General features: G+C 45.5%; 1 protein-coding gene across 1 annotated transcript in view; it reads right to left on the reverse strand.

The window, feature by feature from the left end:
* Window positions 1-5,328: 5,328 nt before the first annotated feature.
* Thbs4 (thrombospondin 4) overlaps window positions 5,329-13,198 on the reverse strand; it is a 51,797-nt gene continuing 43,927 nt past the window's right edge. Inside the window, exons 16-22 of the mRNA XM_008853324.2 lie at window positions 11,394-11,587; window positions 10,284-10,462; window positions 9,174-9,222; window positions 8,891-9,087; window positions 8,092-8,264; window positions 6,075-6,214; window positions 5,329-5,555 (exon numbers count right to left, since the gene is read on the reverse strand). Of these exons, the coding sequence (XP_008851546.1) occupies window positions 5,494-5,555; window positions 6,075-6,214; window positions 8,092-8,264; window positions 8,891-9,087; window positions 9,174-9,222; window positions 10,284-10,462; window positions 11,394-11,587 (994 nt within the window). The 3' untranslated portion in view covers window positions 5,329-5,493. The remainder of the gene's footprint in view (window positions 5,556-6,074; window positions 6,215-8,091; window positions 8,265-8,890; window positions 9,088-9,173; window positions 9,223-10,283; window positions 10,463-11,393; window positions 11,588-13,198) is intronic.

Below are 13,198 nucleotides of genomic sequence, written 5' to 3' on the forward strand. Positions count from 1 at the left end.
AAAAAAAAAAAAAAAGACACCTCACAACTGCCTGGGACCAATATAGCTTGACCAAGATGACCACTAAGATCCTTGTAATGGCATCTCCATATCATTATCCTTACAGGACTGACTGTTGCACAACGCATCTGATGCCATGACACAAAGAAGGGCAGGTATGTTAGTTACTTTTTGATGCTGTGATAAAATCGTGACCAAAAGTGACACATGGAAGAGAGAGTTTATTTTGGCTTATGGTTCCAGGGATAAGAGTTCATCATGGTGGGGAGGCATTGTGCCAGGGGCAGGAAGTTGAGAGGTCACATTTCAATGGCAAACAAGAAGCAGAGACAGCAAATTGGAAGTGGAATGAGACTCTCTACCCACAAAGCCTGCCCCCAGGCACATACTTCCACCAGCAAAGCTACACCTCCCCATGACCTCCCCAAAGTGCCACCAACTGGGGACCAAGTATTCAAATACCTGAGCCTCTGGGACCATTTCTCATTCAAATCACCACAGGAGGAAAAGGGAATAAAACTTATTTCAGAAAAAGTCAATGTTACTTGGACCCCACAAGTGTTTCCAAACAGGGGTGACTTGCCTCCTTCTAGTTGACGTTACTGGTTACCTAGTTATCAAGTTTCCTCGCTTTTGAGTCAGATTTTAATTAATTAATTATTATTATTACTTTTGCTACTTATCTTTCTTGTTAGCTCCCTAGTTTAGACCATAAAATACTGCTTGCAGGAATTTAAATAATGGATGGTTGGTTTTTGCATGTCTCTCATTCTCCTTGAGTCTGTAGCCTTCCTCCAAAGTTAAGTTGCAGACATTTGCACACTTTTATGAGACACAGGGCTAGTACCCTGGGCAGGGAGAAGGAAGTGCTTCCTGTCTTTCATGGGCAGAGGCAGGATGTGTTATGCCTCCCTTTCTGTGCTTGCTTCTGTGCCCTGGGCCTCTCCTGCTACCTTGGGTGTCTTTCCGTGCCCCAAGGGCCTTCCTGTGTGTTCTGTGGGATTCTGCCCAGGCACAGTCTTTCCTTCACAGTGACATGCTTCTGTTCTTTGCCACAACATCTCCAGTCTCCTCAGTTTCAGAAGAAATCAGGAGATGATAGGCAGTGGAATGAACTCATGTAGTGAATGAGTGCTTATGTCTGCTTTGACTCCTAGAGCCATTAGTAAATTGATTTAAAAGAGGATCCTAAGAGAAATAAAGTTGGAGCTGACCTGAAAACTCCCTTTCTACTGACTAGCTTTCATAATGCTTGCTGGAAGGTGCCATGCAGGCCACTAGGGGAGAAAAGTCATCAATGATCTTATACAATAGTGACCCTTGAATGCTATAGTAGCAACCTGCCAGGCAAGATGTGCCTGCTGGTACAAAGTGGCATGAAGGTAATGGGGGTATCTAACTGGTTTCTGATTGAACCTGAGGCCTGCTCCACTGGCAGGAGCTGATGTGTAAACTTGGTCAAAAGTTGCATGGCTCAGAAGGTCATAGGCCCTAGGGGGAACCCACTACTCTGTTGTTTAACTAAATGGATACATTGTCAAACTAAATATTTGTGTTTATACTCATATTTATGATGCTCTCAACCTTGGCCAGAGAACCTTCTTCTGCAGAGGGCAGCAGTTAACACAGAGACTGAAACTGGTTAAAGTGTAGAGAATAAGTGATTGCTGAGTGTTCAACCCCAGATGTGACATCTATATTACATATCTATACTTCCCCCTGTGATAAGGCATCTTCTTGACCGTAGCTATGCCATGTTGAAGTCTAGGCTGATTCTAGCCTCTGAAACTAAAAGGCAGTTGGCCCAGGGTATGGGAATATGTCAGCAGGTCCCCAGTTGTCTTGAGAACAGGTCAGCATATTTCTGAGTGCACCTGATAACTGAAGATATATGACTTCTGTAGGTTTTGCTTGGCTTGCTTTTGCAAAATAGTAATTGTTGTTCTACAGAATAGAATTGTTAAGGGGGCTTTCTTCCTCTAAGCTTGGGAACTTAAACTTTTCACCCCTAGAGGTAGTTTGCCAGCTGGCTTTATATATATATATATATATGGCTTTCATTTGGCAAACATTTTGTCTGTGTGGTCTTCTCTGGTGAAGCAATATCATAACACCCCCCCACAGGCTCAGAGAACACTGCAAAAGAGGAAACAGAAAAAAAGTAAGAGCCGGGGATGGGGAGAAGTGCTATAAAATCCTGTCTTCTGGACCTGCATGGTCATTTCACTCATGAACTTACTGCAGCTATGGTTACCTGAGCAAGACCTGCACATGATCAACCAATATCCCAGTAGGCTTAGACTCAGTAGGTTACAAAAAAAAAAAGAGAGGGCATGAAGGTGGGAGGGGGATGTGTTGGGGGTATCTGGTGGGAGTGGGAGGGGGAGTTTGGGGTAGATAGATTAATTCATACATGTATGAAATTGTCAAAGAATAAATAAAAGATTAAATAATAAACGTACTGCTCCCAGAAGTTCTAGTAACCCAATATAACTTAACTGGGAATTTAGTCACTGACTTAAGACTGAACATAAAATGTGTTCAAGGAGCCCAAGAAGTGATAAGGGGGTGAGAGTGCCACACCTGCTAGCCTGTTCCTAGAGGCTGTATCTGTCTAAACTTTCTCAAGTGTGCCCTGATATTCACAATTTCCTTAAGGTCTTCTGAAAGCTTTAAGTTTCTAAGAAACACAGGAGGGCGGACCAGAAACAGGGCAAGGTTTAGCTGATGCATGTTTGGCAACTATGTGGAGCCCTGATTGTAGTGTTTGCCAGCTTCTGTGATGCAAATAGCCCCACCACAGCCAATATCAGATTATTAGCAATTTAACAGCTGGTTCACACAATTCCTGAAAATTGAATAGTTGGTACCTGCTTCTATTTGTTCTCTGATTATTTTGCACATATGCCAAGCTCCCCTAAGGGTGGAAATATGTTCTAGATTTCATGTTGGACCCACTGTATCTACTAGGGTTAGATTCCAAAATATTAACTAGGGGAGTCCAGTTCTCTGCACATGCTGCTTTCTTGGAGCAAATAACAAACCAGTGTCAGTGAGACTATAGCAAGGTGGGGTGGGCTGCCTTTTCCCAGAAGCATCAGGGAGGCAGGGCATGGGAGGATATAGGAGCCAACAGTTACTTTTGGTAAGGAACTAGGCTTATTGAAAGTCGTATCATAGGAATTAAGCTCAGACTCCCCAGATCTGATCAGCCAACATACCTCCCTCTTACATTACTATATTTTGTGTACAGGATTTGATACACTCAGCTAGTTATCAGTTATTGATTTCTCAAGAAGGGCATCTGTAACCTTCCTCACAGTGCCTAATAAACACCAAGAGTTCTAGAGAAAGAACATTCAAATAGCTATAGCAGCATAATCTAACTAGACCACCGAGTGGAAGATGTAGAGGGCTAGAGGGCTCTTGGAGGACTCAAGGGCTCATAAATGACTTTTGTGTGAGATATAAAAGGTAAAAGAAAAGAGGGATGATTGCGAGGTGACTATTTCTGTATGTGCTGGTTAGTTTTTTGACTGCATGACACAAACTAGGACATTTGGGAAGAAGGACCCTCAGTTGAGGAATTTCTTTCATCAGATTTGCCTGTGGGCATGTCTGTGGGCATTTTTTTGATTGTTAACTGATGTAGGAGGGCCCAACCCACTATGGGCAGTGCCATCCCTAGGCAGGTGGGCCTGGGCAGTATAAGAAAGCTAGCTGAGCAAGCCAGGGGAAGCAAGCAGCATCCCTCCATAGTTTCTGCTTCAGTTCCTGCCTCCAGGTTCCTGCCTTGAGCTCCTGCCCTGGCTTTCATGATGATGGACTATAAACTGTAAACCAATAAACCCTTCCCTCCCCAAGTTGGTTTTTGTTAGTGTTTTATCACAGCAACAGAAAAGTAGCACACCATTCAAATGAGTTCACTTCTCCTCTGTAGGGGTTTAGAAATGGGAAAGATTTGTAGATGTGGATGTTTTCCCCAGAGTGGAGAAGAGACTATGTGGCAACATGGCCACCCCACAGTGGCAGTTCCCCTGGGACACTAGGTTATGTATGCACTACTATATCTTCTGACTACCAGAGCCATGGTAAAATGGTGATGACTGTTGATACTTTTATTTTTGATTCCAGATAGTTCAAAGAATTCTAGAATAGGAAAATGTATTACTGGGCTGGGGATGTAGTTCAATTGGTAGAGTACCTACCCAAGATTCAATACCTAGTACTATATAAAACCAGGTGTGATGATGTATGCCTGTAATCCCAGCTCTTGGGAGATAGAGGCAAGAAGATCAGAAATTCAAGGTTATCTTTGGTTCCATAGAGAGTTTGAAACCAGCTTGCTCTATGTGAGACCCTGTCTCAAAATAAAAATGTATTACTAAATATTCTTTGGAATTAAATTTCTGAAGAATTTATAAAATTTTTGTGGATCTTTGCCTTATCACTGAAAACTAAGAAAGACTAGTGTACAGAGGCAAGCTTCTGTCCTGTACACACAGGTATTGGCACTGCCGTAATCTGAGCATGTGTTGTGAGCAGCCCTGGGAGTCACAGGATGGCTTAAATGATCCATCTATATTTTATTGTCCTTGTTACTTAAAAGGCAGTTATTCTTTTTTGGCTTATGAAGGGAAAAGGTTTATTTAGCCTGCAGTTTTGGATAGCAGAAGCTTAAGCAAGACAAAAGTCTTTAAATGCTTTGGGACTGGCACAGGGCACAGACTTGAGTCAAGACAATGTGGCTTTTCACTTCTTTTTGCTTGTCTAGCAGTCTTTGTCATTGGAGAATGTTCCACTCTCCTTCCCAGCAAGACTGTTAAGCCATCGTGTCTCTACATGAAAGGCAATCATTCTTCATTTATTCAATCGGCAAACGTGTTGGCCTGATATTGTGGGACAGTTTATAATATGATCATTAGACTTACAGGACACTAGGGGGAGCCAAATATGTAAGTGTGAGAATTGTGCTAGCGGTGTCTGTGGAAGATGGGAACCGGATGGGTGAGAGGAGGGTATCAGAAAAAAAATGGGGCAAATCTGGCCCAGGATTGCTCAGAACAAGTTTTCCTATGAAAGCCTATGGAGGGGACCCCTGGGCATATTTTTCTGAGACCCTTCCCAGAATGAGGAGGCTGCTGAGGTGAGCAGAAAATCTGTTGATCTTTGGAGCTAATTAGGGTGATCCCAGATAAGACCTTTCACCTCAGTCTTCTGATTCACACACTTGCTCAGTGGTCCAGACTACTCGCAAGTTCACCACAGATTCCTCAGAGAACAACACATATCATCAAAGCCCGAGCCACACATCAGAGACATCACGGCTGTTAGAAACAATCTCTTCTTTATTTCTACATTTGTATCAAAAGTTTTGATATATTTGGGCTGGCAAAAGAAAGCCACAGTACATATAAAGAAAAGCACAGGAAGTTTAAAAAGATACGGTTTTTAGAGTTTGGAAAAGCAATTATGGGATTTTTTTTCCTTGGGTTAATTATCCAAGCGATCGAAATTCTGGGTTTGAAACTCCTGGAAGTCCTCTGGGATGGTGTCTGTAACAAGAACACAGGGTGATGGTTATAAGGATCCTTTCACCTTGGAATCAGAGCCTATCCAATGCTGTACAAGCCTCCTGTAGGGGGCACTGTCAGCTCGCCCAAGAGCCCCACAAGGCCCGCAGCCATTTTCTTCTTCAGACAGCTTTGTGTATTGTTGGCTTAAAGCCCAGCAGTGCTTATTCATAGGCCTAAGGAAAATTAGCAGGCAGCATGTCTTTACAGTCTGTGATTATGTTTAAGCCATATGAAAATAAAGGCTGCCTGTAAATTAAACTGACTAAATTTCTCACTGAACCCCAAACTCTAAACCATGCAGTAATATTCTTTGGGTCTCAATTTCCTCATCTGGGAAACAGCTCTCTACCTTTTGCTTCTGTCATGCAGGGACTATCAGGTTTTATTGAGCATGCAGCATGAGCTTTGGGCTTTGGGGGAGAAAGTGTGCTATAGAAACAAGGTGATACTCTATTGATCAATTCTAGCAATATTGTACAGTAATGAGAATAAAGTTACCATTGCAGCGGTACTTGAGGTTGGACCAGATGATGTTTTCTTGAGAGAAGCAGAACACACCAAGTCGGCCTCCACGCATGGTGGTATCTATGGTGACCCCAGAGTCAGCCACCAACTCGGAGCCTTCATAAAATCGCACCCTATAGACAGCACAAGCAGACAGGGTCTCTATGAACCCCAACCAGGGTGATGTGTCCATGGTGAGACCAGGGTCCCACTGCTGACTTATATACTTATATACACTGTTTCCCACTGACCTGAACTGTACTCTGGCTGATCCCCTTTTCTATGAGATTAGAAGTTCCTGAGGATAGGTACAATGTATCTATCTCTCCCCAACTTGTCTTTTAATAGGCCCAGCATGATGTTGTGTGCATAGTAACCTTGATAGGTGCTTGATGGTGAGATAAAAGAAATAGCTTGAGGTCATGGACAAGAGGCTTTGTGGCTTCACTGTCTTCTGAATAAGCTTGTCTGGATATCGTACTCTTCCTTAGGTATGGTCGATTTCACTGGGTGGCCTATCAGAGCTATGATTCTCAATAAGGAGGCAGGAGCCCATTAGCAGCTTTAGACAGCTGAGGGGGCACTTTTGGTTGTTGCAATAGCAATGAGTGACAGAAGTGACTAGATGCCTTATAACACCCTAGAGAGAACAGCCAAAGCTTGCCTTGTACATGTGTGGAGTGTCTTCTAGATGCCCAGGAAGGTGATGGACCTATTTATAATGAGCTGGGGCTCGGCAGAGCTGAATTCTATTTTACTTGTGAACAAGTATGTTCTGCACTGATTTTGAGTTAAATTGAATTTTCCAGAGAAAATTGGAAAGCAGTTGAACATTGGTTTTTGTTTGAAAATGAAGAATTGTTTTCAGCTGTAGAACTTCCTATCACCACTAGCAACACCATTTTAATATTTAAGTTATCTACACATCACTGTATTTCAAAGCCAGCTTCGTGGTGAGTCTAGGTGTGGATACAAGTGTCTCTTCTTTTGTCTTTTGGCGTTGCTGTATTCAAGTGTTCCCATTATTTGTTGTCTATTAATTTATTGTTTCTCTGTATTTTAAGGGCTCAAGATAGATTCTTCTAAAATTATATATGTAGGTAAATTATATTTTCTATTAGTTCATTTGGAAATAAAAGAGGGGTATTTCAAAATATTTGTGGTAAAAAAGGGCACATTGGGCTTAATCAGGTGAGAACATGACCAGGCATGTTCTTACTCTGAGGCAAACAGAGCACATCTGACACAACCATGAATTAGCTTTGTTCTTACTAGGTGCTTCAACCACCTGGTGCTTTCCTGCCCTGGCCAGGAGAGAGCAAACCATACTCTTCCTTGAGTGTACCAGGTAAGCTCTGTAGGTCTAGAGAATGAAAAAGTAAGCATGTTGACTATATATCAAAGATGAAGCCCCTAAGCCCCTGGAACTCCCCAGGTTAGTTTAAAAATAAAAAGTACTATAAAGAAATAAAGTCATTCACAGTGGCCACATGATGGACAGTTTGTGTTGTGCACAGTATATGTCAGGCATTGTGCTGCGTATTGGAGAGACCAAGACAAAAAACCAAAAACCTAAACCATAGATGCTGCCCTTGTGGAATTTATGACCTGGGAGCAAAGACAGACTGTAAAGGGCTCTGCATCAGTGTGGACTATGCATGAAAAAGTGATTACATGGGGCCTGGATCAGCTAGGGAAGGTGCTTGGTCTCTCCTGTACCATTCAACAGGTTTGCTCTCACTCTTTCCTAAGAGCACAGCCCAGGGCGCTACCATTCAGATACAGTAATTTCCTGAGGCTTCAGCTTGGCTCTACTGCCGAAGGATCACTTGAGCCTGGTGAGGCATTCCCTGCCTCTTTTCAGAGAGCCCTGCCCTGAGATCATGGAGGTCCTGGCAAGACCTGAAGGACTGTCCAAGGTCTGGACTGCTCAGGGAAGTGAAGGCTGTGGTTTGCAGAATGGCATGTGCACTTCTCTTCTAGTTCACAAGCAGACGGGTCTTCTGCCTACCTGATGTAGCCTACTTGGGGCCTATGCTGCAAGAACCAGCGGTAGGACACCTTGTCCTTCCAGCCCACATTCCTGGAGTCCTTCCACAGCAGCCTGACCTGGTCACTGGTGTCTCCCGTGTGCCACAAGGAGTTCCGGAGGTGTTCCCCGGGGCCAGTTTTAGACTTCACAGCCTGGACAAAGAAGTGAGCAAGGTGTCAGAACAGGACACACAGATCACCCTTCCTGCTTCTGGCATCTGGGGAGATGACATGGAGGTGAATTCATGGTTACTGCTAGGGTGCAGTTCTATGCTGGCAAAAGCATAGAATTTAAATGTCATTGTTACTGAGCTGCTGCCAGCCCCTTGGAATTAGGCAGCTAGCAGAACTTGTACTCCTCATTCCACATTTTCCTGCTGCAAGTCTGTTGCTCTGCACATTTGCCCAGTGAGGGCTCTCATCAAATGTCTGGCTGCTGAGGTCTGTCTTCTGGGAGTGACAGCCCATCCTGCCCAGTTCATCCCTTTGATTAAATATATCAAGCAGCTTCCAACATGATGTGCCTGAAGTAAATCCCAAACCTTCTCCACCTCTTTGATCCCATTCAGCCTGACATTCTTACCATGAAAACCACACAGACTGGAATATAGCTGGTTCATAGGAAGGAAGGCAAGGCTGCCTGGGGTCAGCTCTGGGCTCCTGGAGTTGAACACCAGCGGGACTGTGTTTTTCTTTTAGACTAAGTGTCCTCTGGGAAACCCCTACATGTAAAGGAGGGCCTAGAAGAAAGGGAGATGTGGGTTTCAGACCACCAATACCTTGAGCTGAATCCCAGGTTCTGCCACAGCACGGAAAGGCGTGGCCTGCCAGTATGTCTGTTCTGTCTGTTTCCACATCACCACATAGAAGCTGGAGCTGTCTTGGTAACCAAAAATAAAGCCAGCATAGTCATCGTCTGTCTGGGTATTTACATGGAAGGTCCCTTCAAAGTCAACTCCGTTAAATGCTGTGTACCCTGTGGAGATCAGATGTAATTAGGAAAAAGTCACATTAACAGCTGGCAGAATTCTGCATGAACAGTCACTGAGGCCTAGGACATACCCACTGCCAGGCCAGGGTCGCTGTTCATGGTCTGCACAATCTCCATGCCCTGTGAAGAGAAGGGAGGGAGTTTAGATAGCCCTGAGCGGCTGAGAGAGGCTTGGGTACCAGGAGTGACAAGTGGTAATGCCTGATTGCTATGTACAGATTCCAGTACCTACCATGCTGTTCTGTCTTGCTCTCTGCTCAAAGGCGGCATATGCATATAAGGAAGGTTTAAAAAAAAGCTCAATGCTAAGAGGAAATAATTTTGCTAAGATTGTCCCTTAAGCTAGTTTAATAAACCATGAACTGGGGAACATACAATGTACATTCTAATGGCTATTGTTGATGACTGAGTTTTTAAAAATTGACTTTAATCATTGACCTGACACAATGTAGAATCACGTGGGAAGAGACTTGCAATGAGAAATTATCTAGACTAGGTTGGCTTGTGGGAAACTGGCTTGATTATGTTAACCAATGTGGGACAGCCCACTATGGGCAGCACCATTCCCTGGGTTTGGGTCCTGGTTTATATAAGAATAGGGAAAGCAAGCCAAGTACTAGGCATGCACGCATTCATTCATTTCTCTCCGCTCTTGACTGTGGATGTGGTGTGACCAGCTGCCTCAAGCTTCTGTGCCTTGACTTCCCCACAGTGATGGGCTGTGACCTGGAATCATGATCTAACATAAACCCTTTCTCCCCTGTTTCTTTTTGTTAGTTTTTGCCAGTAACAGAAACGAAACCAGGACAAGTATGATGTGCTCTGTGACTGTGGAAACTCTACTAAACCTTTGTGTCTTCCTCAGTGTCACAATCAGGGGGACATGCAACAGGCAGTCTGCTGGAGAGATCAGGACTATGGCTATAGGGTCAGGTTGCCAGGGTTCTAATTCCAGCCATCTCAGCCATTTTCTGCAGGGACACCATGAGCAACCATGAAAGTATTGTGAGGAGTCGATGTCATCATCCTATAATGGGCATGATGAAAGCAGGGTGTGCCAAGGCCACTGTGAGGAGTGCATGCCACGAGAAGAGAAGTGTGCCTTCCACATGCTTCCCATCACTGTCAGAAGGGCCTGTGTGAGAGGCAGAGCAGAGCTGCAGCCAATGAGTAACACGCACCTGGTTCAGTACCACCCAGTTGGGGTCAATTTGGGCATCCCCTTCAGGGTCCAGCACCACAGTCTGGTAGGCCCTGAAGTCAGTCAAAGTGATCTCTGCATTCTCAGGGCAGACATCAATCCGATCGATGACCTGGTCCTGGTCGAAGTCAGCCTCACAGATGTCTCCTACTCCATCACCTAAGCAGGTAGAGGTAGGAGGCAAGAGTACAATGATGCCCATGCCCATCTCCTCAGCAAAGAAGGGGCCTGGGCAGGGGACAGAAAGGCCCAAGCTCCCACTTCCATGCCAGGGTTTTCATCAGAGTCAGGAGGGGAACACCAGGGTTGCTCTTCTCTGAGCTGTCTGGGCCTCATCCTGGAGCCTTTGTCGCAGGCAACCAGGCCACTCATACACCACCTAGAGTCTTGTAAGATAATTTTAAAAAGGTAGCCCTCCACTTTTCCCTCAGAAAGTTCTTATTATGTACAGTTGGGCTCACCAACTGGTGGACGTTAAGTCTGACCTTTACTTACACGGGAAAATGTCTGCATATGCATAAAACAAGGAATTATTGCCACCAGAATCTCTCTAAGACTAACCCTTGTGGCCACTAAGCTGACTGTGGCCCACAAGTGAATTCTGCTCAGCTGATGTGACAGCTGAAACAGAGTTTCCTTCTCTGGAATGAGCCCTCTCCACCCTGCCATTTCATATCTGGCTTGGTGCACATAGCTCCTTACATGCCCAGATCCTTTAGGCATGTGAGTTTGTGAACCCGGCCTATGCCATTTCCACTGTACCCTCCTCTCTGTCTGACTCCTTTCCTGGAATTCCCAGTGGCAGGAGCAAGCATGATTGGAGCTGTTCTCCGGGGCCTCTGGGGACTGAGCTGTAGCATGTGGCTGTGTCTTGTTGGGCAGCTCAGGAAGAAGCAAAGTTGATCAGCTCTGACCCAGTTGCAGGCTGCTGTCTACCAGATGTCTTCTGTACATGAGCTGGGTTTGAAGCAGAAGCCGGTGGGAAGTGGAAATGCTGGGGATGCCCTGGGGAAGGTGTGCATCCATGCCCATGGTTGCAGGGAGCCTGGGGAAAGGGCGTCCCAGGCAGCCCTGGGCTCAGCCTGCTTACTATTGCTATCTTCCTGGCCTGGGTTGGAGACCAGGCGGCAGTTGTCTGGCCCAGGGGGCACCAGATCTGGGATGCCATCATTGTCATCATCATCATCACATTCGTCGCCAATTCCATCCTTATCAGTATCCAGCTGGGCACTGTTAATGACGGTGGGGCAGTTGTCTGTGCTGTCCTGGTGGCCGTCCCCATCACTGCAGAGAGAAGATCACAGTTCAGCAGGAGAGTGAAGCCTCAGCTCTCAGAAAGGAGAGTCTGGGGTGAGCTGTCACCAGGATAGGTTTTTATCACACCCCTGGAATCCTCTCTTTGATAAGGCAGCTCTGTGGGTCTCAGAAACAACTCTCCCAATTCCTCAGCCTCTAGAAACAAGCGAGTCACTTTCTGTTGGAGAAGATAAGAGTCTATTTCTGTGATTTGTGACTAGAAGCTGCTGTCTTCTCTAAGGATGACTAGATGATACTTCATTCCAAAGATGTCTGAACTCCACAGGGTAAGAGACAATGGAGCCACACAGCCCTGTGTGACTCTTGACTCAGCCACTGGCCAGCAGTGAGGCATGATGCTGGACCTCTGAGACACACAGTCCTCATCTATAAGATGGGGATAAAAACAGGGCCTATTTCAAAGGGCTGCTGTAAAGACACTGATTATATGGATTTTGTATATTTAATTTTAACACCTGAAAAAGCACCTGGCAAAAAGTACTCTGATGCTTTCTGCTAGACTGATCTTCACAACCCCCATCCAGTGACCTCCATGAGGACCCAGGTCTGAATGCCATGGGGAGTGACAGAGAAAAGGGCCACTCCCTCCTCAAAGGTGGGCGTGTGAGTTGTGCCCACAGCTTGTCTACAGTTAGTCCAGGACTCTCATTCTCTGTCCACCTGACTTCTTTCTAGGCTGAAGACCACCTGGGCGTGCATCTAGGCTGTCCCCCAGAAGATCTGAGTCTGCTGGGACCTTCCATAGCTACTTGGGGTCAGAGCAGATTCTCTTCTCATCCTGCTCTACCCAAGGCTTGTCCTGGCCCAGAAATTGCTTTTATACCTTCCAGAAGAGGACACAGAGGGAAGTCCTACTTTCCAGATGGCTACAGGGGGCAGAAGGGCCCAGAGAAACTGAGGCCAACATAGACCTGTGGAAGACTGTGGCTGACAAGACAGCATTCCTGCACTTTTTTTTTGGGGTGGGAGTGGTTTGAGAAAGGGTCTCACTATGTAGCCCTGACCCACCTGGAACTCGCTATGTAGATCAGGTTGATCTTGAATTCACAGAGATCTGCTTGCCTCTGCCTCCTGAGTGCTGGGATTAAAGGCGTGCACCACTATGTCCGACTCAAACATACATGGTATGATTTTTTAGGGTACTGGGGATGGAAGCTGGTGCTTTGTGCCTGCTGGGCTAGCATTTTACCACTGAGCCACACACCCAGCTCTTAACATTCCTGCACTTTTTATAGCACAGGGTTGAGTTCCATCCATTATCATCATTCCACAGAGCCCTGAACATCTCTGTGTGAAAACAAGCAGTTCCTATCCTCCTCTCCATAGTTCAAATTCAGGGAATTAAAATGTGGCAGGATGAGTCATTTGTTTTAGGCAAATGTCTAGAGGCTGGCGGGATAGGATATTTTAGAAATTTCTATAGAAGGTAATCAGAGTACACGGTGACCTGCCACTGGGAACATTCTTGATGCACAACTTATCATTTAGGATAACTGTCAGGGTGCCAGTCCCACCTTCTGCTCTGAGAGAGAGGCAGCCCATGTCAGACTGCATCACTGACAACCCCCTCCCTTTGTG

This window comes from Nannospalax galili, unplaced genomic scaffold (genome assembly GCF_000622305.1).
Source record: "Nannospalax galili isolate Female #2095 unplaced genomic scaffold, S.galili_v1.0 scaffold45, whole genome shotgun sequence".
Classification (NCBI taxonomy): domain Eukaryota; kingdom Metazoa; phylum Chordata; class Mammalia; order Rodentia; family Spalacidae; genus Nannospalax; species Nannospalax galili.